Source organism: Stenella coeruleoalba (genome assembly GCF_951394435.1).
Source record: "Stenella coeruleoalba genome assembly, chromosome: 8".
NCBI lineage: Eukaryota > Metazoa > Chordata > Mammalia > Artiodactyla > Delphinidae > Stenella > Stenella coeruleoalba.
The window spans coordinates 37,541,709-37,567,735 of NC_137154.1; the positions used below are offsets into that span (position 1 = coordinate 37,541,709).

The window sequence follows — 26,027 nt, forward strand, 5'->3', positions numbered from 1 at the left end:
GAGAAAGATGATCTTGGTCATTTCCAGCAGCAAATTAGAGGTAAGTCCTTAGGGCAACTGTTTATACACAAAGGACATTTGTAAACTGACCACTTGCAAGTTGAGGATTGTCTATGTTTTGAGGTGTCATGTTCCTTGAAATCTGTTCAGGATTTTATCTAGGAGAAGAATCTCATATCCAGGAAAATAAATGAATCCATATTAATGGTCACAGTTAAGATACCACAATTTGTTGAGGGCTTTGTTACCCAACTCCCCTGGGGTCCCTCCTATTCAAGATCTTTTAGTTAGGTGAATTGCAGAAATCCCTTTCAGAGTACAGGTTCTAAATCCCAGGATTCACTTGGTGCCTTTAAACCTAATTATTATTGAGCCACAAAGTACCATGTCCTTTGGGTAATAAATTCAAAGTTAATTTTGCAAATTTGAAAAGAGAAGGGGTTTTGATGTTAGCTTTCATACCTGAAAATCATAAAAAGGATATAAAAATATTATGCTCTGTATTCCTCCCATCTACATTTAGTATAAAACTAAGTCTATTTTCTCAACAGATGATGGATGGCCACATAACCAAAGATTAGACGACTTTACTTAAAAGATACAATTTTATGCCAGGGCAATCTGGCATCATCTATCAAGCTTTTTTTTAAAATAAATTAATTTATTTATTTTTGGCTGCACTGGGTCTTCGTTGCTGCACGTGGGCTTTCTCTAGCTGTGGCGAGCGGGGGCTCCTCTTTATTGCGGTGCGCGGGCTTCTCATTGCGGTGGCTTCTCTAGTTGCGGAGCACGGGCTCTAGGCACAAGGGCTTCAGTAGCTGTGGCATGCAGGCTCAGCAGCTGTGCCTCGCGAGCTCTAGAGTACAGGCTCAGTAGTTGTGGTGCACGGGCTTAGTTGCTCTGCAGCATGTGGGATCTTCCCGGACCAGGGCTTGAACCCATGTCCCCTGCATTGGCAGTTGGGATTCTTAACCACTGCGCCACCAGAGAAGTCCATCTATCAAGATTTTAAATGCATGAACCATTTGAACCTGTAAGCCCACTGCAGGGATGTATTCCATACATAAAACCTCAAAAAAATATTAGTGCATAGACCAATACTGCAACATTGTTTTCAATAACAAAATTCTGAAAACTTCCTAAATGTCCTTCAATAGTGGACTGGTTAAATACATAAGTGTAAATCCATTCAGTGGACTATTATGCAACTCTTAAAAGAAGGTATGGGGCTTCCCTGGTGGCGCAGTGGTTGAGAGTCCGCCTGCCGATGCAGGGGACGCGGGTTCGTGCCCTGGTCCAGGAGGATCCCACATGCCGCGGAGCTGCTGGGCCCGTGAGCCATGGCCGCTGAGCCTGCGCGTCCGGAGCCTGTGCTCCGCAACGGGAGAGGCCACAACAGTGAGGCCCACATACCGCAAAAAAAAAAAAAAAAAAAGATGGTATGTGTGGAGATCTTTATGTGAGGTAGATTTACACATGTAAAGCTGTACATACTCTATTATTGTAGAAAAGACAGGTTACAGAATAATATATATTCAATGATCCTACTCTATAATTATTTTTATACAGTTGATTTTTTGACATTATAATAAAAACCCCACAGAGACTGTATAATCAGTCTTCTTATAAAGTTACTAACAAATATGACATACATCAGACTTAGTATAGCCGACTTACATTTAATATCTGCATACATATGGCTGATGGTAAATCTATCTTTGCCTTCAGGTGCCCAAGCAATTCTTTCTGCCATGAGGTACAGAGCTCCATCCTGCTTCTTTTGTCGCACCTTCTTTACAATCAGCAAAACTTCTTCAGATGAAGTCGCCATGACGGCTAGAAGGTGCTAAAAAAGACAAAAAGATTTCACATCTCAGTTAGGGTTGGATTCATTGACTTGAGTCCCTTCCAAATCTAAAATGAGTAATAAGGAGGGAAAAAAGTCTTTTCCCTCTTTCCGAGTTGAAGATAAAGCTGTATGGCGTTATTCCTTTAAAATCAAATTTCATTTTGCTCATACCACAGGTATGAATTTACACAACACTGCAAGTTGACAACACCTGGCAGTTTTCAAACCATTTCCACATATGCTAATCAGTATTTTCAATTTATTTTCCTGTTATATTATTAAATCTTAAACACATGATTTGACTACAAATATGTGGTCTGTAACCTATATTGCAGAACTTTAGAATTACACAGCACTCTATTGGATATTTAGTTCAAATTTGTTTCAACTGAAAAAACTAGGAGCCAAAGGGTTTGTGTGACCTTCCTAAAACCACTCCTAGATCTAAAACCCGGTCTAATATGCTTAAAAAAAAAACTGAAAGAATTTAACACTTAACACTTCAGATGCTATCTTCCCCATCTTTTTTTTTTTTTTTGTGGTACGCGGGCCTCTCACTGTTGTGGCCTCTCCCGTTGCGGAACACAAGCTCCGGACGCGCATATCTTCCTCATCTTTTAACAATCAAATGTCTTCAACTGCTCTCCAGTCTAAGCGGAAGATTCATTTGTATATGGCTAATTTGTTACCTAGGAAGAAACAGCTTGGAGCTCCCCCCAGGTTCACCCCATCCTGGGAATCTTAAGCCACCCAACCCAAATCCTAGAGTCTTGAGTGTAGCTGTCTGGAATATGAGGCTGAAAAGGATTTTGAAGCTGTTTGGGCTCAACAGGAAAGATGCCATGATTGATGAAGTCTGCCATGGGCTGCGATGGGGAAAGTGGTGGCACAAATGGCACATATATGCCATTTCTGGTGAAGTTATGACTTTAGCTTTCATTCCCAAAGGAATGATTTAAAATATAACTTAAAAATATTTACTTCTTCAGGTACAAATTATAATTTCAGAGAAGTTAGCATATCTAAGTGTCATAAGAATTAAATTTGAGCAAACAAGTGAAGCTTTATTGTAACATTTCTTATTCACTGAAACAGTGATTTAAAAATCAAAAATACAAGTAAAAAAAAAAGAGTGAAATTTTAATTTCTCTGAAGTTGACTACCTGAATTTTGAATAGCCAGATCTTCCCTTTTAGTTTCCTTACAGGCTACTCCACCCCAAAAATGGAAAGGAAAGGGGTCAGTGTGAATACATTTATTCAATAGTTCTGTACTGAGCCAAGAAGTCTAGGGATTACCTGAAGACAAATGTCTGCCAGTAGTGATTTCTGCTTTGAGAAAGCTTCCAGTCTAGTGAGCAAGATGTGTGTGTGTGTATACAAATTAGAATGTGTAAAGTCCCAAAAGGGAGACAAAAAACAGTTCTGAATTAGGACTCAGAGGCAATTAACTTTTTCACATGAGAGGCTTTGTCAAATATTTGTCACAGATATCTTAGGGCAATAAAAATAATTCAGTTATAATTAACTGAACAAACAAGATGCAAATCACTAAATGCATAGTCCTTAGGTGTTCCGTTTGATGCGTTTTGGCAACTGTATACACCCGTGTACCATTACCCAAAACAAGACAGAGAACATTTCCATCACCCCCCAAGTTCTCTCATGTCCCCTTCTAGTCAATTCTCTTCCTCCCACCCTCGAGCAACTGTTTTCTGATTTCTATCACCACAGATTAGTTTTTATCTGTACTAGGATTTCATATAAATGGAATTCAGGCACTATGTATGCTTTTGTCTCTAGCTTTTCGCTTAACATGTTTTTGGAAATTCACCACGTTATTACATGTATTGGTAGTTTATTCTTTTTTATACAGAAGTTAGTTATGAATTGGGTCTTGAATGAGGGTTTTGACAGAGAAAAGGCAATAAGCATTATAGGCAAAGAGAATGGCTTGGGGCAAAGGCTCCAGACTCTCTGCAAATGGTTAGTAGTCCACTCTGGATGTAGCACAAAGTTCATAGTGGGGATCAGTGGGATATGAAGTTGGACAGTTAAGATGGAGGAAGATAGTGGAGAATACCCCCCTATGTGGCAGACAACAGAAAACTTCTAAAGATTTGAATAAGGGAGTGATTTGTATTTTAGGAAATTAATCTGAGGCAATATGAGAGAGACTGAAGGGAGGACCAGAAAGGGTCTGAACCAGACTGGTGGCAGTGAGAATGGAGAGGAAGAGACAAGGAGGAGTACTGAGGAAGCAGGATGAATAGACACTGTGCTGAAGGAGGTATCACAGCTGCTTGCTCATACCCCACTTTTAAGCCTAACTGACATGAGTACAGCGATGCCACTCACAGAAACAGTAACAAGGAAAAACAAGTTTGAAAGTGAAGGCAAGGAATTCGGCTCTGAAAATGAGTGTGAGGTGCTGCTGAGTCACGCAGGTAGAAATAGTCTGTATTATGTGGGCATTTATAAATGTTGGGACAGAGCCTAGTAAGTTAACAAAAAGGGATTTAAAAAATGCCACAATCTCACAACTTTAACATCAATTTTCTTAATTTTAAATTGTGCTTATCTGTACTCACCTTACAAATGTAATCATGAAGTACAGCCAAGTTAATTATCTTGTTTATTTGCCATTGAAAACATTTTCCCATGTTACTTTACAATCTCCAGTTTTAATATCCATACATTATATATGATAAAGGGTCAAAATTCTTAATATATAATACCATCTTTTAACTGATTAACTTATTTGATGTCCTCCAAAGATTTTGATTAGAGGATTACTGTCGCTTAAAAAGTTTGAAAACCACTGTTTTAAAGAACTATTTTTTTTTTTTGGCTGTGCCGCAGCTTGTGGGATTTAAATTTCCCGACCAGGGATTGAACCTGGGCCCTTGTCAATGAAAATGCACAGTCCTAAGCACTGGCCCGTCAGGGAATTCCTTAAAGGACTATTTAATGACATGAAAAGATAAACTGTTAGGTGATCAAAGCAAGCAAAAAAAGCATGTAGTTTGATTCCATATTCTTAAATTTTAAAAAACCTTCTAAAATTTATTGAAGGCTTGTAATACGTGCCAGGCATTGGGCTAAATTCTTCATAGGCATTATCTCATTCAGTCCCCAGTTAACAATCCTGAGGTAGGTTCTATTATTAGTTAGTTCTATTCTGCAGATAAAGGAAATTGGGTCTGAGAGATCAAGATGCTTTCCCAAAGCACCAAGAAGTAGAACTGGGTTTGAATCTGGATCAGTCTGACCTTAGAGTTCCATTATGCTATTTTGCAAATATATATGACTGGAGAGACATACACCCAATTTAATAGTGGTTACCTATGGTGACAGGACTACAGATGATTTGAATGTTCTTTTTGTTTTCTGGACTATCTACAATAAATATGTATTTTGTAATGAGAAAAGCAGTTACTAAAAATGTCTTTCCAAGAGTTTGTTCTCTATCAAACCACATCTATAAGGTAACATGGGAAGGTGTTAGGGTTGGTAAGAATTAAAACTGTTATTTTCAATTTCTGTAATATGTGTACTATTTTTATTTAGTATTAAAACTTTAATTTATAATAATTTTTATAAAATCTATGGAACCATTAAATATTTTAATATTAATTTTGTAATATTCATTATAATAAACACATAACTATTAAAAACATTTAAAAACCTGTCTATACTATGTAAAATTAAACTGCATACCATATGAACCACATTTTAGTAAACATGAATTAAAATCTGAGAAAGAGTAATGAGGCGGATAGACCTAGAGTCTGTCATACACAGTGAAGTAAGTCAGAAAGAAAAAGACAAATACAGTATGCTAACACATATATATGGAATTTAAGAAAAAAAAAATGTCATGAAGAACCTAGGGGTAAGGCAGGAATAAAGACGCAGACCTCCTAGAGAACGGACTTGAGGTTATGGGGAGGGGGAAGGGTGAGCTGGGACGGGGCGAGAGAGAGTCATGGACATATACACACTAACAAACGTAGTAAGCTAGATAGCTAGTGGGAAGCAGCCGCATGGCACAGGGATATTGGCTCGGTGCTCTGTGACAGCCTGGAGGGGTGGGATGGGGAGGGTGGGGGGGGGGAGACGCAGGAGGGAAGAGATATGGGAACATATGTATATGTATAGCTGATTCACTTTGTTATAAAGCAGAAACTAACACACCATTGTAAAGTAATTATACCCCAATAAAGATGTTAAAAAAAAAAAAATCTGAGAAAGATAGGAGAGGTGTGTGTGTGGAGGGGGATAAGCAGATAATTACAGGATAATTTAAAATATGTCCATATATGGAGGAAACACAAGGTTACAGCTGACAGAGCACGTCACCAATTAACTGGGCTTACAGGCACAAATAAAGTGTTAACTTTGGAAAAGAACAAAAAAACCTTTCTGAGATGGGAAGATAAGGAGAAAGATGAATGAAGACAGAGAAACTGTAAAGTGGAGAATAAATTAGATTAATAGAACTATTAGAGTTGGCTACTTTAAATCAATTGGGGAAAAACATAGCCTCTTATGCATAGCATGTAAAACCATTCATATTAAAATCTATTTAGAGGGAGCTCTAAAAATAAATCAGAGATAAGTTATTGAACACTGGGAATAACTAGTCAATTGTCTCACAGCTAACCTGCTTGGCAAATTTCCCTGGTCATCTGTAGCACCTCTGTTAATTGTACAAGGACCAGTTTTAGGAAGTTTAATAGAACCAGTAGGACCATCCTACAAGGGCTTCTATGATTTCTAGATTTTTCTTGAAGGTGGCTCCTTGGGTGGCAAAAACTTCTTTCTAGTAGAACTCTGTAAGAGCCACAGAATATTTTATGAAAAACACCGGTGCAGTTATATTTAAACAAAGTGGCTTGATGAAGATCTAGCTTTACTTAAAAGATTATTTACTTTATGAAATAATCTGCCACAAGACTTCTTTAAATAGCAAAATCCTCCAGTAAAGGCATTTATTCATTTGCAGTTAAATATTTACTTGCTTGAGGCTAAAGGCACATGCATGCCTTGTGCTGAGCCTCTGCACATTCTCCTCCCTTTCCATCAACTAGCTTTTACTCATTTTCTGTCTACTCTAAGTTTCAGTTACAGTATTCTTCCCTTCACAACACTTATCACTACTGCAATTAATTTTTTTAAATTAATTAATGAATTTATTTTTGGCTGCGTTGGGTCTTCATTGCTGCGCGCAGGCTTTCTCTAGTTTCCGCGAGGAGGGGCTACTCTTCGTTGCGGTGCACAGCCTTCTCATTGCGGTGGCTCCTCTTCCTGTTGAGCACAGGCTCTAGGCACATGGGCTTCAGTAGTTGTGGTTCACGGGCTTTATAGTGCAGGCTCAGTAGTTGTGGTGCACAGGCTTAGTTGCTCCGTGGCATGTGGGATCTTCCTGGACCAGGGCTCGAACCCGTGTCCCCTGCATTGGCAGGCAGATTCCCAACCACTGCGCTACCAGGGAAGTCCCTGCAATTAATTTTTAATGTAATTCTTTTAATGCCTTTCTCCCCGAAAGACCGCAAGTTTCATAAAGAAGGGAAGAGGCTGCATGTGTTGCATTCATGGCCATACAGAGCCCAGCAGCATATTTTAGTCCATAGGAATAGTCCAATAAATACCTATGACATCAATTTAAGATCTCTGTTGTTAAAAGAATACAGTCTTGGTTAAGACATAACAAGAAACCATTGTACATACATGCTCGGCTAAACTCCAGGAAGCGCTAAAGCTCTCAACTCACAGATCAGAGTACCATTCCTAACAGATTCCAATAACTGGCTTATAAGTAAACAGGGATAGGAAGAATTTGAAACTATTCAGGAGAAATCTTTAAATTTCCATTTCCTACATCTCATGTCTCTGCATTTCCATCACCTACATCTCCTCTTCCAATGTGCAGAGATAAATGGGGCAGACGAAAAAAAGGCAACAAGTGAAATATAAACTCCTTATCACTCACTAAAAGGAGGACTGTTATTAGAGAAAGCGCTTCTGTGTCTGCCAGCATACAAAATGGAGACTGGAATGCTGCTTGCCATCGGGCAATCCTAAAAAATGTTAACAATTCAGCACTACAGGGAATAAGACCTTGAAAGTATGTAAAGAGTGACCAAAATGTACTGTTTTAAGGATAGTTACACACATAAAGAAGATATTAAAGGGAATAACTGAGGTAGCAATTTTAAGACCGAGCACTTTTTCATTTTACAGCAGTGATGGGAGAGGCAGGAGGAGGAAAATGCGACAGAGACGCAAGATAGAGGGAAGAGTATGCTCATATTCACTAATACTGCATGCTGACAAAGAGTACGATACCAAAATTGAGAGAAGAGCAATCAGTTGGTAATCATAAATGGAGCAAGGAGGGACTATTAGATGGATGCCTGACACTGTCACATTGCAGGCAGGAAAGAGAAAAAGGAGGAAGGGACAAAGACACTTTTTTTTTTTTTTAATTAAAAAAACATTTTTTTTTGGCCATGCCATGTGGCATGTGGGATCTTAGTTCCCTGAACAGGGATCGAACCCATGCCCCCTACAGTGGAAAGAGGGAGTCTTAATCACTGGACAACCAAGGAAATCCCCAAAGACACTTCTAGTAGCAGCATCCATGAAGTAGAAATAGTGGTCAAAATGCTAGGAAAGCTCAAGGTACACCTGACAACATTCTGATGGTAAGGGAAAAACCAGCAGCGCAGAAAAGCAGGGCTAAAAGGTGTAAAGACAGCCCAGCAGGGTTAAGATATAAGCCTTGAGAGCAGGTCATACAGGAGGCAGCCACAACTGACTGAAGCTGATCGTTGGGTGCATTCTTTTTAACTGATTCCTCTCTCTTTGCACCAACCTTCCTAGTATTTTTAAAGAGCCCTCTCTGCATTTGTGTGGATTTTTTTTAACATTAGCACTACCATATGTATTTAATATCCCCTAGGAGAGACTCAAAGCTCATCAGTCTGATGCCCTGCCAAATGTCAGATGAGTGAGAGTAGCAGAACAGGTTTAATGCCTCCAAATTCTCTCTTCCAAATAATGGATTTCGGTCTGCTAAAAGGTACAAAGTTCTTTCCAGAGTCTAGATCTTTTGTAAGCCATAAGCCTGATACTAGAGGTTACCTTCCCCTCTGTTGTGACCTCTCCATCTCATTTGTTCTAGTTTTGATTTTTTTAAATCGATCTTAGGGTTGGCAGCTTTGGCTTAGTTACCAAAGCCCAGTTCATGATGTTCACACTGTGTTCCAAGAGGGGAGGCTGAGCGCCCCCAAACTCAATTCCACCATGGCATGCTGCTTTGTATGTTGGGGTTTCTGGTAAGAATTCAACGGGAAAAATTGTTCCACTCCTTTATGGAATCAGTACTTACTGCAAGGTATATTTTAAACCACTTAGTTTTTGTATGTTTTTAAAACTGGGTCTTCTGATGGGCAAAAGGTTGTTTTTATCTCTCTCCTCCCGCCCCCCATTTTACAGACCCTAAAGCGGGCATTTAAGAGTCAACTGAATACACTTCCTTAAACAATGCAGTCTCTGAGAACACTGGGGAATTTCTAAAATAATTATTTACTTCCATGTGTTGGTGCTTAAAGATGATCAAATTGGGCACAGACCAAAATGTGATGTGTGTGTAGGGGGTTGGCCTGGCACACATGTTAAGAAGATTTTAAGAGTGGTAAGTTTGACAGGTAAAGCAAAAGGTGTGTGGACACTAAGGTAAAAGCTTTTCCCTTCCAGAAACCGAAAGACTCAACAGCACATTTTCTAACGGGACGGGCTTCTCAGCCCCAGAGAGGCCTCCGTGTCCTTCATCCTCATGAGCCAAGTCTGATCCCGGCTTTGAATAAATCTTCGAGTCCCTGCTTTCAGTGGAGAGATAAGGCTTCCTACAGACAAGTAGATTAGGGGTCGCCTCTTCGTCGCGTCAGAATAATAAAGGGCTACGAGACCGCAGGCTTGGCAGTTGTGGCAACGGCGACAGGGACACAGGAAAAAGAGGCAGATTCCGCGCCGTCCTGCGGCCCCCAGGCCTGTCAGCTCTTCACCCGCCCGCCCACCCCCATTCTTCGGTCTAAACTTACCAGGTGGGAGCTACGGCCTTGGGCAAGGAATAAGTTACTGAGCTAGGTCGAGTCGAGTTCCGCTGCGCTTCTTAGAGACGCTGCCGGGAAGAGGCTGAAACCCAGCAGCCGCAGCCGTCGCCACCGCCTCTGTTACCGGGGGGTCTCGCCTCCATCGCTGGCTGCGAGAACTCTGAAGGCACGTGACCGGAAGTACCAAGGCGGGCCTGCGGGGCACGTGACCCCAGAGCGCGGCCGCCATGACACCTTCCGCTAGTTCCCTCCCTTCCCCGCCGGTGCCCGCCTGTTTCATTTCCTCTCGCCGGCTTTAAGCGGTGAAGGGTCCCGGGATCCTGCCTGGCTCACCCCTTTGGCCTAGAGCTCCTCCGGTCCCGATCGGCGCTGCGTCTTCGGCCGGCAGCGGCCCGCTTACTGCAGGCCACAGAGAGCGTAATCACGACGGCGGCCCGAGGGGGAGGGACCACGCGCCAGCAGGGGCGTAACCTGTCACGTGACGAGGAAGTACAGTTAACAGCTTTGTCCCAGCGTCCCCGGCGCTCCGGGATGACGTAAGCCAGGGAGGGGAGGAGCAGGAGGGGAGACTGAAGTTCAGGTGCGGCTCTTAGTGCGCGGTGAGTGTTAACGGCACCCAGCCGGGAGAGAGGGTGTGACCCATTGGAATTTGGGGACTACCGGCCTGGAGATGGTGGAGAGAGGCTGAGACCTACAGGCTGTGAGCCTGGCTTTGAAAACTTGATTACCGAGGCTCCTTTCAAGAGATCTGAGTATAGTATTAAAGTTACTGCTGTTAAAAAGTTAGGAGTTCCGCTAGTCAGGGAGCTTGTGGTCAGGAACTGTCTGCAGTGGGGTGTGCGAGGCATGCTGAGTGCATGAATGAGTGAGTCGCCATTTCTTGGTCTGAGGTGAAGAGTTGTTCTCTGTTACTTGGGTTTAAAGATCCCCATTACGGGAATGAGGGACTCTCGTACTTCCCCTCCGCATAATATCTTTAATTTTTGCTTCCTTTCTTTTCTCTTTTGCCTCCTCTTCCTTCCACGCCCCTAGTGGGGAAGAAAGAAAGCTGTGATTTGCATTGGTTGTTTGCGCAGCAAACACTAGTCCATTCAAATGAATAAAAGTGAGTACTAGGACGAAGAGAAAAGACTTTTCTTGATTCTACTGCTCTTTTAGTTACCATCGAGCAGTGCGGGGAAATGGAAAGGTAATTAGATTTGGACTCAGGATTAGTGGATTCTAGTCTCAGCTCTACTTGTGAACTCTGTGACCTTGGGCAAGTCAACACTTCAAAAAGTTCTTTCATTGACTTTGGTAAGCATTTATGACCACCTTCTATTTGCTTAGTTTTTTGCTAGGCTAACAGTGTGACAGACTTAACAGAAGTAATAGTTAAACTCGGATCTGTAGGAAGATAGTGTTTTGTTAGATGGAGGAAGGTTCAAGGAACAGCATATATTAAACCATGGAGGCACAGAAAGTTTATAGAATGAACGGTTTGTACAGAGCTTTTTGTTGTTAAGCACATACTTAACAAAATCTTGAATATATGTGACGAAATCACTGTGCTGCACACTTGTAGCTAACACAACATTGTAAATTAATTATACTTCAATAAGAAATCTTGTTCAAGAAAATTTAAAACACAAAAGTAGACAGGATAATATAACGAACCCTCATGTGCACCTAACCAAACTTTAACAGTTATCAGCATTCTGCTGTTCTTGTTTGAACAGTTTTAAATTTTCTAGGTACTTTTTATATCCATTATCACATTTGATTAATGGCAACTTTCAATTTGAGCTCAATTCTACTGTATCTAGGTACTGGCTAGGAAGATTATATTCATTTTATTTGAAAATTTCTTTGGGTTTTAGTTAACTGCTTGCTCTGTTGAATCAAAAGTGTGACATGGCACATTGTAAAGCAATTATACTCCAATAAAGATGTTAAAAAAAAAAAGTGTGACATGGCTACTTTAAAAACATATCTGGAAAAAAAAGTCTGATACTTTTTTAGGATGTAACATAGAAATTTAGTGTCCAGGTCAAGGAACTTAGTATTTCTACTCTATTCTGTGTATCCAGCTACTTAAGGAGATTTATGTTCAGTTCTGGAGACCACATTTTTAGGCAAACTAAAGCTCTTGTGTGGAAGGCTGATCAGAACAGAGAGGAATTTGGACATTGTCAGGTCAGGAAGAACTGGGGTTGATGAATTTTTAGAAGACCTCATAACACTTTTCAAATACTGAAGGACTGTTTTGAAAGGAGTGAACTTATTTCCTTAAACTGTAGAAGCCACAGTTGGAAATAAAAGCTCCAAGTCATCAGGTTTCAGCCCAATAGTAGAAAAAGTACCTTATAACAGTGAGAGCTGTGGAGGAGTGGAATGGGCAGCTTCATGAGAGGGAGCAATTCCTTTCCCTTGCTGAAAGTGTTCAGGGATCCAGCACAAGACTAATTCCTGAATTACGTGGATGTGTGCACTGAATTACCTATGAGTCTTCCACTTTGAGAATTCTGGGAAGTGGGACTTACGCTGGGCCTGAAAGGCTGGGCAGATTTTAGTAAGTAGATCTGGAGGGAAAGGAGTCATTTCAGAGAGTAAACGCAAAGAAAAATATAAGTTTGGAGTTGGCTCAACACTATCACTAGCAACTTCTCTTGAGAACTGACATTGTTTATGCTATTCCTTTTTCATTCTCGTCTCTATTAAGTCTTTTTCCGAAAAATAGAAACTTACTAGGTTTTTTACTCTGTTAGGTCATAATTTCCAGGTCATTCTCTCTTCACTGAGATCAAGACCAAATGGTCTGTCCGTCTCAGAGATTGTTTTAAGATTGCAAGTGGAAGAGATAGCCGCTGTGGTCCTGATGTCATTCCTTTCTGTCTTTCTTAGGATCTTGTACAGTGATTTTATTTTCTTTTTCTTGTATTTTCAGTCCCTTTCATTTTTTTAAAAAATTATTTATTTATTTGCCTGCTCCAGGTCTTAGTTGGGTCACACAGGATCTTAGTTGTGGCTGTAGAATCTTTGGTTGCAGCATGTAGGAATCTAGTTCCCTGACCAGGGATCAAACCTGGGCCCCCTGCATTGGGAGCACAGCGTCTTAACCACTGGACCACCAGGGAAGTCCCTTCAGTCCCTTTCATTCTAAAGCCTTTTCTTTTAGCTGCTATCTACAAATCTGTTTGCGTCTCCCCTGCTCACAAGGTCGAGAGGTTTTCTCCTTCTCCACCAGATTTCTTGAGTAATTGAAAGGCCTTGTCTTTAGTTCCGCACCACCCCTCCCACCTTTTCTCAAGTCTTTGTTTTCTAGTGTCTACCCACAGCGCTTCACAGAAATTATGTGATCTCCCAACGCCAAATTCTTCAATGCCTTTCTGTTGCCTACCAAATTAAAATTTGTGCAGGTTCCTTAGTTTGAGATTCAGTGCCTTGTACCTTGTGACTGAATTACTGTTCCAGCTTTTTTTTTTTTTGCGATACGCGGGCCTCTCACTGTTGTGGCCTCTCCCGTTGCGGAGCACAGGCTCTGGACGCGCAGGCTCAGTGGCCATGGCTCACGGGCCCAGCCGCTCCGCAGCATGTGGGATCTTCCCAGACCGGGGCACGAACCCGTGTCCCCTGCATCGGCAGGCGGACTCTCAACCACTGTGCCACCAGGGAAGCCCTTACTGTTCCAGCTTTATCTTTCATTTTTCTGTTGCTTGTGTCCTGTGTTTCAACCAAAGACTAAACTTGTATTCTCCAAATATATCCTCTGTATCTTTGCTTATTGCTGCCCTACCTGCTACCCTTTCTTTTTTCCTTGTGATAAAACCTAATCAGCTCCAGTGCTACTTCCCTTAGGAAGTTTTCTATGGTTACTTTTAACTCAATGTGATCCCTCTGTCCTCTAAGTTCCGACATTGGACCTTGCTTACGTTTCCCTTATGAGGGGGGTGTGTGCGTGCGTGTGTGTGTGTGTGTGTGTGTGTGTGTGTGTATGATTTGTCTTTTTCTCCCTAGTTGATTATAAAGTGACTGATTTCAGGAATTATTTTATTTGTCTTGTTCGCACCACTGTGCCTCATATTCTACTAGAAACTGTCGACTCAGAGAAAAACACACAAGATGAGAGTTGTGAGTTTAAGTTTTATTCAGGGTCTTGCTGAGGACTATAGCCCAGCTAACAGCCACTTAGCCCTGAGGAAACTGCTCTGAAGAGGTAGGGGAGAAGACAGTATATTTTATGTTATTTTATTTTTAAATTTTTATTGGAGTATAGTTGCTTTACAATATTGTGTTAGTTTCTGTTGTACAACAAAGTCAATCAGCAATGCATATACATATATCCCCTCTTTCCTGGATTTCCTTCCCATTCAGGTCACCACAGAGCAATGAGTAGAAGTTCCCTGTGCTATACAGTAGGTTCTCATTAGTTATCTATTTTATACATACTATCAATAGTGTATATAGAGAAGACAGTTTATATATGATTTTTGGCGAGGAAATAACTGCAAGTTAAGCCTACATCTTGGTAAAAGATTACTGCTAATCACAAAGAATAGATATCTCAAGTTAATGATTTTAGTGCTTTTCTATGTATGGGAAGGTGCAAAAATCTGGGGTGATTAAAATTCTTCCTGAGATATACATCTATGAGGGGCCTGCTTTGTCCAAAGCAGAGGGCCTCATCCTGTTGTTAATTTCCTCTCAGAGTGCACTGGTGGTCAGCAACTGTAGTGGGTTACGATGTAACTCTTGTAGAACTGGATGGTGAGCAAAACTATTTGTCTTAGCAATCCTGATTTTTCTGTATCTACAGTACTTAATAAAATGAATGAGTGAAAAGGATGAGAGAAGATTTTTCTTAGATTAGGAATTCTCAAATATTTGAGTATAGGAGGACTACTAAAGAATTTTGTTTTTTCAGAACACCATTCTCCTTGCAGAGATCAGCTGTATTACCAGCAGAAAATAAGACTATATTATGTGTATGCAGTAAAAAGTATTGTAAGCTTATATATGGTTTGCCCCTGGAAAGTGTGCTCCATGAACGTTAGGACTTTGTTTTGTCCTCTGTTTTATCTCTGGGACCTAGAACAATGCCTGGCACATAGTTGGTGCTAAGTGTATATTTGTTGAATAAATGAGTGAGTGAATACATGTGTTTCTGAAAAAAAAAATTAAAACCACAAAGTATAAATTAAAAACAATTAAGCATAAACAGTTGTTTCTGAATTTTTTTGTAGTATTTGTTTTTTATTCTCAATTTGGTAGGCAACAAAGGATTGAGGAAAAGTTAAAATTAATGGATAGAATTTTCTTAAACTCTGCTTTCTTCTGGAAACTGGTATAATTTGACAAAAATGTACACTTGAGAGTTGTTGAACAGGTAAGAACTCTTGTGTTAGTTTACAAAGTCTTCACTGGGTAGTGGCATTTGCTACCTTGTATTCTTATTTCTATTCTTTCCTATCAGGCCTCTTATTGAAGCTCTTATTCGTCTTTCTGCCTAATTCCCCACACCTGACTTTTCACTTATTCACAGGTTGGAGAAAGCTATCCAGAGGCCCTTTCCTATTAAGCACGGTTAAAATGTGGGCTGATAACCATTGAATTTAACAAGAGACTTAAAAGCAGAAGATTTACAGCTCAAAGAATTGCAGCTGGAGGTGCTATTTTACCACAGAGGAGCTTGACAAAATTTCCCCTTATATCCTGCAAGCGTCTATTCTATCTGTTCACACTGTTAGGTAAATAGAATGGGATAGGATTGTGGAGGGCCTTGAGAATCTGGATTTCGTTCTGTGAGAGTTTTAGGAGTCAGGGAATAATCAGTACAAGCTGATGGTCACTTATAATGTCACCTGCGTGTGTTTTCTTTCCACCTAGATGCCAAGGAGCTCCAGAATAGGGATCCTTGTCCCTTTCGCATGTTTCCCTGTTTTCTCCACCTGTTCATTAAATGCTTGCTGAAGGAGTGGTGAGCTTCTTAAATTATATTTTTGCAGGTTTTATTCAGGAATACTGTGCCTATCCCTCAACGTAGTTTCATCTTTCTGGGTAAATGACTTTCGTGCCAGTGATACCAGAGTCCTACAACCATGTTCTTGCAGAATTTGAGTCTCTGGATCCATTACTTTCAGCCCTGAGGCTGGACTCCGCTCGTCTAAAGGTGATTTTCGTGATCCTTATATCAGTTTTATTTTCACGTTCATATTTTTGTGTGCTCTCGGTTACGTGCCCCTCCGACCCCGTTCTTTATGTTTTATAGACTCTTGGGTGTTCTTACCTGTGCTAGTAATACCTCACATAGCAGTAGTATGTTCATAGTGCTTTCTTGATTTATTTTTCAAGCAATCTTTGAATTCTTCTTTCCCATCCTTGGAAACTATGATATAGATTACTGAATTTTCCCGCCTCTAATCTTGCTGTCTTCTCTCAGAAAGTAATGTATTCAATTGAAAATAAAATAGTATAAATGAGTATACCCCATTGCATTTTGAGCAACACGAACCATTGCTATTAAACTAAGTTTGTTCCAAAACAAGGAGTTTGATGTACCCCCTCTGTTTTAGGGAACAGAGCTAAAAATTAGCTTTACAAAGTTAGCTAAAAATTAGCTCTGTGGGAAGGAGTATGTGCTTCCCTCGAACCTTGAATTCATTTGATAAACTCAGGAATGACATGGTAAAGAACAGTTTCATAACCAATTCCAAAATAATTTCATTCTTATCCTTTTGTTCCCACCCCAAAGCACCTTTCTAGCCTCTGAGCAAAGGGAGAATAGGAAGTAATAGGCAAAGTAATATGGACAACAATCATGAGGGTTGATATCAGACGTTTTTTAGCTGCAAGTTACAGAAAACCTTCTCAATAATATCTTAAGCAGTAAAGGTGTTTATAACCTGGTTGGAGGTTATCGTTTCTGGGTTTAGTGTAGTGGCCTTTGATATTCCTTAGGACCCATGCTCTCCATCTTTCCTGTTCTACCATCATCTGTATATTGACTGTTAGTCACAGTTGCAAGATAAGTGTCCTGGCTCCAGTCTTAATGTCTCCATTAACATCTCAAGCAAGAAAGAGGTGGCCGAGGACAAAGGCTTTTTTCTCTTCAGCTTCGGCCATTCATCTGGGAGGGCAAAGCTTTCCGGGAAGCCCCAGTAGGGCTTAGTCTTAGTAGCTGGATTTGAGTCACAGGGCTCCCCCTAGCTGCAAAAGAAACTGGGTAAGTGAAGATTTAGGTTTTCCAGCTTCTGCGGTAGAAAGCAACAAGTTCGAAGAGGATTGGGAATTCCTGTTCGTTCACCAACCAATAATTTTTGTCACAGGGTATTGGGCACAGCCTGGCCACTGCTTTCTCTGGTGGGTAAGGAGAAGAATCAGTAGGCTGAAGGTGCGGGGAGATGTAATAGTACACTGACTTGCATTTGTGTCCTCTGCAGTCTCACTTGCTCTCAAAACTGTGGACATTTTGTGCTGATTATACAGACGAGAAGTGATTTATGTGAGCAGGTGATTAAAGTGGTTGCTTTATCCCATAGAGACTTACTTGATCTTCCATCATTGTGGTCAGTATTGGAATGAGCTAGCTGAATTGCACAGAAGATGAATGGGCTAGTAACTGGCTTTTGCCAAGGGAAAATTACTCATTTATACAATTGAGCCTATTCAGCAATTTTGAGATTCAATTAAAAATTTAAAACCAAAATGTTCTTTCTTCTGTATCTTTCACTATCTAGAATAAGAGCTTGAGTGCCATTATGTGGTGTCTAACTGGGCGGGTGCGGGGAGGAACCTGACACAGATCCTCAGTATTTATTTCCAGTACATAGTTTATTTGTTAAATGACTGTGACAGTTTCACACTTGTCTGTTGCCATGTTTTTTAGTGCACGAGCATAGCTGTGTCTCGAAAATGGTTGGCTTTGGGCAGTTCAGGAGGAGGACTCAATCTCATTCAGAAAGAAGGATGGAAGCACAGGCTTTTTCTTTCGCACAGGGTAAGATTAAGGGTAGCCCTGTCATGTACCATCCGGAGTATCTTTCATAAATTTGAATTTCTCCATTATCAATGATCATTTGGACTAAAAGAAGAAGGTAAAACTTGAGATTTAAAAGTAAAAAATTACCCATTTTTGAGGAGCTGCCTAATATTTTTCCTTTTGTGCTCTAGGAAGGTACAATTTCTCAGGTCGCCTGTTGTTTACATGATGATGATTATGTTGCTGTGGCTACCAGGTAAGAAACTGTTCTAAAACTGTCTGATCTTTTCCAAATGCATTTGAAGCTGACAAATGTAGTTGTGTGTTTGTTAGGGTGACCAGCCATCCCAGTGTGCCTGGGCCTGACCCTGTTTTAGCACTGAAAGTCCCGTGTCTTAGGAAACCTCTTAGACGCAAGCAAACCAGGATGGACACTTGGTCACCCTAGGGTCTGTGGAAAACACTAATATGAGGCAACAACATTTCTGTGACCTTAAAAGAGAAAGGTAACAGGGATAATATAGAACATCTAAGTTCTCCTATTATATTGGATTGGTGGACTAAAGCAAGGAAATTAATACCTTGGCTTTCTACTTCCTCTTTTCTGAAGAATAAGAATTTGCTTATATATTTAACATAGTTGATATTGTGATGCATTGAAATTGTACCTTTTTCACCATTGCCAAAAATTTGCTTTTGTGTCTCAATACTTGCAGTCAAGGTCTTGTAGTTGTTTGGGAATTAAATCAAGAGCGTCGTGGGAAACCAGAACGAATTTATGTGTCTTCAGAACACAAAGGCCGAAAAGTTACAGCTCTCTGTTGGGATACAGCTATTCTTAGAGTTTTTGTAGGTGATCATATGGGGAAAGTTTCTGCCATCAAACTCAACACTTCTAAACAAGCAAAGGTGAGAACCAGTCCAGTTCTTTGTGTATGTAGGTGAGATATAAGGTGTTGTCTCACAGAATTTCAATTAAAGGACACAATTTGACCTACTGTATCTCTTGGGGACTGATCTAGAGCCCAGACTATGAATTTTGAGAAGACTTGTTTGCATGTAGTGCATATGGTACCCTGGTTTAGCTTGACACTGTTACAGAATGGCTTCTGTGAGCTAACTTCAGTAATTTGCAGTTGTCTATTATATTACTCCATAATTCACCTTCATGGCTCATTTAAGTAAAGCATCCTTTAATACTAGGCTGTTAAGAAAGAAAAGATGGCTGGACTTCGCGGGCAATTCAGTGGTTAAGACTGCGTGATCCCAATGCAGGGATCACAGGTTCGATCCCTGGTCGGGGAACTAAGATCCTGCATGCCACATGGCGCAGCCAAAAAAAAAAAAAAAAAAGGAAAGAAAGAAAAAAGAAAAGATGCCTGTTTATTAGTTGTGTGAATAAAATGGCAAACATAGAAATGGTACCAATTGCCCAGGGTCCTATTCTCCTGGTCCCTGGTTAGAAGAAACTCATGGGTCTAGGTATATTTTCTCAGGATGGATGTAACTTGTTGTGAATGGAATCTTAAAGACATCTCCTGGATTACGCTAAGCAATGTGGTTCCCCAGGCTTCCTGCCACAGTTGTTGGAGTAGAAAAGTTGAGTCTCAAGTTATCCTAACAGAATGCTCCAGTCTGTCATTAAAGCAGAGCCAGCCTGCTCCTCGCTGTCCCTCTCCTCCAAAGCTATGATATCAGAAATGGGGGACTTGTCTCTCATTGGCTTATTTGCATGTAGGATCCTGGTAGAGAAGAAGAGATCTAACTACTATTGGCTAAGTTATTTTAATTAACACATCAGAATATTCTTGATGTATTAATTAAATATTCATGGTGACCCATCAAGGTTACTACTTGATTCCTAACATATTTTTGATATACAGTTGGAATTCTACACTTATTACAGCTCTAATTTGTCTTTTTTCCAAAGGGAGAAGTACTGTCTACAGGTGAAAAATTGTCTCACGTATTCTAAAACTTGCTTCATCTTTTTCTTCCCAACTTCTAAGAATAGATAATCACAAACAGAGCCTTAAGAATTCTCTTCTGCAGTTATGTAGCAAATTATTTCACAAAACTTAAATGAGCGAAACTTGATATTCTAACAGGCAAATTAATTTTGGCCCATTTGAAGTTTTTATTTTGCTGTCTAAGCTGTTTTCATGTAAAAGCACATAATCCCCTTCTCTCTAAAGAGAAGGGAATTATGTGTATACGTAAAGATAAATAAACTTTATTTCCTTGTCACATCCCCTTTAGGCGGCTGCTGCCTTTGTGATGTTTCCTGTTCACACAATAACAACAGTTGACTCCTGTGTTGTCCAGTTAGATTATTTGGATGGAAGATTACTTATATCTTCACTTACTCGATGCTTCTTATGTGATACTGAGAGGTATATTGACTAACCATGAGTCATTGGAAATACAGAATTTTAGTCCCGGAAAGAAGTCATCTCGCCCAAACCCCTAAATTCAGTTATACAGATATTAATAAGGAACCACCTGTGTGCAAGCTGATGTTAGTGAGTAGAGAGGAGGTAGAGGACAGTGACATAGTCCAGTGGGTGACTAAGACAAATATTCAGTTAACTCTACCAAGAAGCTTGGTCTAAGTGTCATGAGGGAAGACCGAACAGAGGCCTGTTTCTATATGGGGAATTGGGAAGTCTTCCTTGATTGAGTTTGTTGTTGTCGAAATTTGTTGTGTATTTAATAGAATTTTACTATAGGGTAAAATTGGATGAAAAATAAGAACTTTATGAAGCTGACAGATATTTAATGAAATCTCAACAGTGGAACCAAAGGTCCAATGAATGGCAAAGGAGTATATTGGCGGTAGCTGTAAAATACCAGAACAGAATAGGAAATGGTTTGAAAAAAATGTTGTGTATTGCTGTGTTTAAGTTCTTCAGCCATTCTCACCACAGGGAAATATTCACTGGGCATTTTTTCCCCCTCCATTGGCCCTGTCCAGCTACGATATTCCTCAGGACCCAGCCCTTCTGTTAAAAATTTATTGTGGAGAATTTTGAGCACACACAAAGGAAGAGAGAATTGCATAATAAACCACTGTGAGCCCACTAGCCAGCTTCAGTAATTTGTTGAGGATATTTAATAGGCGAAGTTTGAAGGAAGAGAGGTAAGAGGGGATAGGATATTCTAGCAGGAAGGAACAGCGTCTTGGGGAGAAGTAAGAAAGAATTAGGCATATTCTAAAACGTGTCCTCTGGCTTGAGTCGGGGAGTCGTGGGAGATCACGTTGGTAAATTAGCACCACATGGAGAGTGACAGTCTTAAATGTCACACTAATTAAGTATGTGGGTTCTCAGATCATTTTAAGAAAGTGTACATGTAGAAAATCAGGGTTTGGAAATAGATTCCCTTAGAACTATCAAGGATTGGAAACTTTTTATGTTTTTCCAGGGGTTCTTGTATCTCAGTTAGAAGACTGCTATTCTAGAAAGTAGGAGACTGGACTCCAAAAGTTTTGAAGGAATGTATGTTGACTGTCAGGGTTAGTAGAGGGAAGGATGAGGAGAGGATGCACTTTTTAAAAATTTTCTTGGGATGAGAAAGGTATGTGGGAAGGAGACCAGTAATAGTAGGTTGCAGATGTCTGGTATCAGAGAACGTAGCTGTACAGCAGAGGGGCAAGGCTTTGAGATGCGAAGGATCAGTTTACCTGGAATTAGTAGGAAGGATGGTGTACTTGGTTCTGACTTATTTCAGACTGTAGATCGGTGATGAAGTTAGACTTACAGAACTGGAGATCATGTAGTGTCACTCTTTCATTTTTGCAGATCAGAAAGCCTAGTGAGCGATAGAGCTTGCCTCACATCATGCAGCTGGGAGGAGGCAGACTAGAATCTTTCTGTCTTGATTTTGTGCCTTTCCTGTTACCTCTAGTATATTCTTTGACATTGGACCTTTGGCCATTAAATCCATCCTTGAGATTTTGGTAAAATATTTGTTAGCTTCACAAATTTCTCAAATATTCTTCATCTATAGGTTTTCGAGTTTACCAAACAGCCCAATTCAGAAATTTGGCTGAAATTCTGACAAATGGTCAAAACACTGCATTGAATGAACACCTTATTGGGGTTGTTTTGAGAATCTAGTCAAATGGTATAAAGAGCTAACTAAGTGGAGGCTTATTTTTCCCCGTGTGCAGTACAGTTGCTAATCATTTATGCTCCCATTTTACAGGATTGTGGCTAGAGTTGGTTATGAGAATAACTAACTGCAAAAATAACATGTTTTAGAAATGCCTACTTTGTTAGCTAGAATTCAGTTTGGGGGTACATGGATAGGACAATAATTGAAAATTTTTATGTATGTTTTAAGTTTTGTTTCAAGGTATATTCCCTTCCAAACAAAGAAGCATTTTTCTTTTTTAAACAAAGGCTCCTAATAACTAACGGAAGTGAGGTATGAGTTTGCTTTTCCTGCTACTTTCTGTCAGTATTGTTAATGAACAGGGTGGATCCCAGGAGGAAATAGAACAAACAGAAACAAAGAATTATGTTGTAGTAGAGAGAACATTGGATAAGGGAGCCTGACAATATGGTTTCAAGTTCTAGTTCTGCCACTTCTTAAACCTTGCCAAATGTCAGTTTCCCCATCCAGAATGTAGAGGTAGTTTTAAGGATTAACTAAGATAATGTATGGGAAATACCTAGCCTTGTGCCTGTCACATGTCATTTGAAAATGTGGAAGGCAAGATTAATGAGCATGCAAATGAGAATGAGTTGACTGTATTGGTTTACTCAGGAAATATTTATTGCACTCCTCTGAATTAGTAGCGCTGTTGCTAAGCACCATAGAGGATGTGAAATAAGCAAGAAATATATTTTATTTCCCAAATAAGGAACATAGGTAATAAAACCGTAACTTCTTGTATTGCTCTGTATACATTTTAAAGCACTTTCACATCCATATTCTTCTAGTAAAGCTGATGTTATATTTTATTCATAAAGCAAATAAGTACAGGGATATTTATTGAATTATCTAAGGTCATGTAGAAAGTTCATGCTAGAGACCATATCAGGCCATTGTCCAAATAAACAGTTTGAGTATATGGAGCACAAAAGGCACTGAGTGCTTTCCGTGGGCCAGCTACTGTGCTGTGCACTGGGAGTTCAGCTAAAGAGGGAAAAGAAATGACGTTTGTCCTGAAGAAAGTCATAATCTACTGTTCAAATAGACACAACTACCATATGTAACGTGGTGAATGCTTTGAAAACATAGCATGGGAAGCATATCCTTCTGCTTATAGGAGTCAAGGAAGTCTGTCAGAGGAGGAATGGTGGAGTTAATTTATGAAGAATAAGTAAAGGAGTGTTTGGAAAGAGATATCCTCATTCTCACCTTCCATGTTCTCAGGCAGTTTTGTATATGCAGTTCTTTTATATATCTAGCTCAGGTAACCCTCAGGGAACAGAATGTTCCAAGGTACAGCCTTTCAGAAGGACTTAGCATTTTGAGGGAAGAGTGAGGCATTTATTGGGTATATGTGGCCGAGGAGTGCCCTGGAGACAGGGCAGATCAGTAGCCTCCATGGAGTGGCCAAAGAACAAGGTGATTTGGAAAGCAGTCAGTAGGATTTAAGGATGTAGGAAATGGTTTGGTAGCACTTACTTTTTAGTTTTGAAAAGAGCGTTCACATTCTGTGGATAATAAACTGAGTACTAACTTGAAGTCATTTGCTTTCTGTAACAGAAATAGTTAATGGCAAATCAGAGCTAGAACCCTATTTTGACCTTTCCATTCTGTTCTTTCCAGTAAATTGCTAATATGAGGAGAGAGGGGACATTGTAGGTGGGGTTATTATGGCCATGCCGATATGTAGTGCCATTGCTTTTGACTTTTTTGTGAGTAAACATGCTTTCTCTTTTCTGCGGGGGTCGGGTATTAGAGAAAAATTTTGGAAAATTGGAAACAAGGAAAGAGATGGAGAATACGGAGCTTGTTTCTTCCCTGGAAGATGCTCTGCCAGCCAGCAGCCCCTAATATACTGTGCCCGCCCTGGCTCCAGGATGTGGGAAGTGAACTTTGATGGAGAAGTTATAAGTACACATCAGTTTAAGAAACTCCTCTCATCACCACCTCTTCCTGTGATTAATCTAAGGTAATGATTTGTATGGCCAGTAGGGAGTATTTGAGGAACTTACAGGGAGGCTTTGGTTTGAAACCTCTGATATTCTGCATGAGTTAAAGATTTTATCATGCCTTTTAAGAGTGAAGCAGAATTTTTATTAAAAGATTCAGAGAAACCAAAAAGTCTTTAATCAATTATCTTTCATATGCTTAAAGCAAATTCAATAAGGGTAAATGCAGTTAGGCTCTTGAATTTGTTTTGGAGGCAGAAATTTTTCTATATAGGGAAAAAGATACTTTTATATTTTGATTAAATCATTAATCATGTTTACTTCCTAGATCAGAACCTCAGTATGATCATACGGTTGGATCCTCCCAGTCTTTGTCTTTCCCCAAACTCTTACATCTTAGGTAAGTTTCTCCCTTCGATCCTTTAAAAAAAAATTAACACTTAACTTTTCCTCTTTGTTTCTTGTTCAAGGTAGTTAGCTTTTCAAGTTTGTTTTTGTACTAAATCATTTTTAGAAAATTAGGAAATGACTGTGTTATGTGAAGTGTTCTACATATAAGAGGAATGAAAAAAAGCATAGAAATATGCTTCCCTTTCTGTTTTGAACTGGCCTAAACCAGTTGGACACTTCACAGTTGTCGAGAACTTTTGACAAATTAGAGCTCAGAGCTGTAGATACACATTCTTTCATAACCTCTTCTCCCTAGTGGAATATTCCAGTGAAAGCAAGTCTCAGACTGAAGTCTGCTGCATATGTATGTTTCTTAGTAGGCAGGCACAAAAGTAGTTGTAGAACTTGTTCTTGTAAGCTTGGTGAAATTTCAGCTCTCTATTCTTCAGGTACTTTGCATGAAAGATCTGCTCAAGGTGGATCCAGCCAGCCATATTTTAACATCTGAGTTCAGCTAGCCTTCTAGTTGGATTAGGTACAAAAAAGTCCACTATTAAGTGGCAGCACAGAGTGCCACTTAAAGCTATCAACTGCTGGGACTGCCAGTTCTTACACCTTGGTCTACAAGCATGGGCATGCCAGTGTATGATTTCCAGTCAGTCTGTGTGTCTTGAACCCTTCTTATTTCAACAGCAGAATATTATTTCTAATATCTCTTAAGCTACTTAATAAGATCCCTAATGCAGATTCAGAGAATGTTATTTAGAGCTGGTATAGGGTACTCTGGAGCTTGGCTCCTGATCGAGTTCTTTCAAAGGCTAACTAACCGTGCTTTGAATGTAATTTTAAAAAACACTTGAAATGTTAATGTTAACTAATTGCCCCTAACTAACGTATGTGTATGTCACACTACCTATAATGCAATATTTGAAAATAAATTATAAACAGTATAACTCTTTCACAAGTCCATAATTCATCCTAAAAGTTATGGGAGAAAGACCACTATTTATTTGCCCATAGTTAGATAAAGCATGTTAAAAACTCTTTCTTTACGGCACTTATCACAGTTTATAATTACATATTCAAACAGTATTTATGCCTCTCTTACTCCTAGACAGTAAGGCCCTTGAGGGCATCATGTCTGTTTTGTTCACTGTGTTATTCTCAGTGTTTGGCATAATGCCTAGCACATCATAGACACTTAACATTTGTTGGCTATGGTGTGATATGTGGGGTGTGGGGAAGTCCCCTACCCAAGAGTATGTTTTCTAATGGCAAGGCCAGTCTGCTTGGTTCTCCTGGTAGTGTTTTTCCTTTGAGTTAAACTATTTAAAGCTCCCATACAAGTTCCTGCCATAGCATTCAAAGCCCTGCATGATCTGGCTCTGCCTACTCCTCAGCTTAAGCAATAATTAATGCCACTTTGAAGCTTTTACGGACTCCTCCAGTGACTCCCGTTAGACACTTATTCCCTTGCACTGTTGTCACATCTTGTTCATTTCTCTGTCACCACCCTGTTTCACTGTCCTATGAATATCCATCCCAGGACCAGATTGTCAACTCCTTTGCTATGGGCACAGTGCTAGGCACATAGAAGGTTCTCAA

General features: G+C 40.0%; 2 protein-coding genes across 6 annotated transcripts in view; one reads left to right on the top strand and one right to left on the bottom strand.

The window, feature by feature from the left end:
• Nucleotides 1–10,379, bottom strand: part of GTF2H1 (general transcription factor IIH subunit 1) — a 33,705-nt gene extending 23,326 nt beyond the window's left edge. Inside the window, exons 1-2 of the mRNA XM_079929034.1 lie at nucleotides 9,957–10,379; nucleotides 1,678–1,846 (exon numbers count right to left, since the gene is read on the bottom strand). Coding sequence (XP_079785160.1) covers nucleotides 1,678–1,831 — 154 coding nt within the window. The 5' untranslated portion in view covers nucleotides 1,832–1,846; nucleotides 9,957–10,379. The remainder of the gene's footprint in view (nucleotides 1–1,677; nucleotides 1,847–9,956) is intronic.
• A 53-nt stretch (nucleotides 10,380–10,432) lies between these two features.
• Nucleotides 10,433–26,027, top strand: part of HPS5 (HPS5 biogenesis of lysosomal organelles complex 2 subunit 2) — a 45,032-nt gene continuing 29,437 nt past the window's right edge. For 2 of the 5 annotated variants that reach the window (XM_079929029.1, XM_079929033.1), the window contains exons 1-8: nucleotides 10,433–10,567; nucleotides 15,953–16,116; nucleotides 17,833–17,943; nucleotides 18,117–18,181; nucleotides 18,642–18,834; nucleotides 20,185–20,318; nucleotides 23,840–24,052; nucleotides 24,361–24,432. In XM_079929029.1, coding sequence (XP_079785155.1) covers nucleotides 16,009–16,116; nucleotides 17,833–17,943; nucleotides 18,117–18,181; nucleotides 18,642–18,834; nucleotides 20,185–20,318; nucleotides 23,840–24,052; nucleotides 24,361–24,432 — 896 coding nt within the window. In that variant the 5' untranslated portion in view covers nucleotides 10,433–10,567; nucleotides 15,953–16,008. Of the gene's footprint in view, nucleotides 10,568–10,629; nucleotides 11,265–15,218; nucleotides 15,695–15,952; nucleotides 16,117–17,832; nucleotides 17,944–18,116; nucleotides 18,182–18,641; nucleotides 18,835–20,184; nucleotides 20,319–23,839; nucleotides 24,053–24,360; nucleotides 24,433–26,027 lie in introns of those variants that run through there. The other 3 variants (XM_079929030.1, XM_079929032.1, XM_079929031.1) reach the window with 3 other exon arrangements.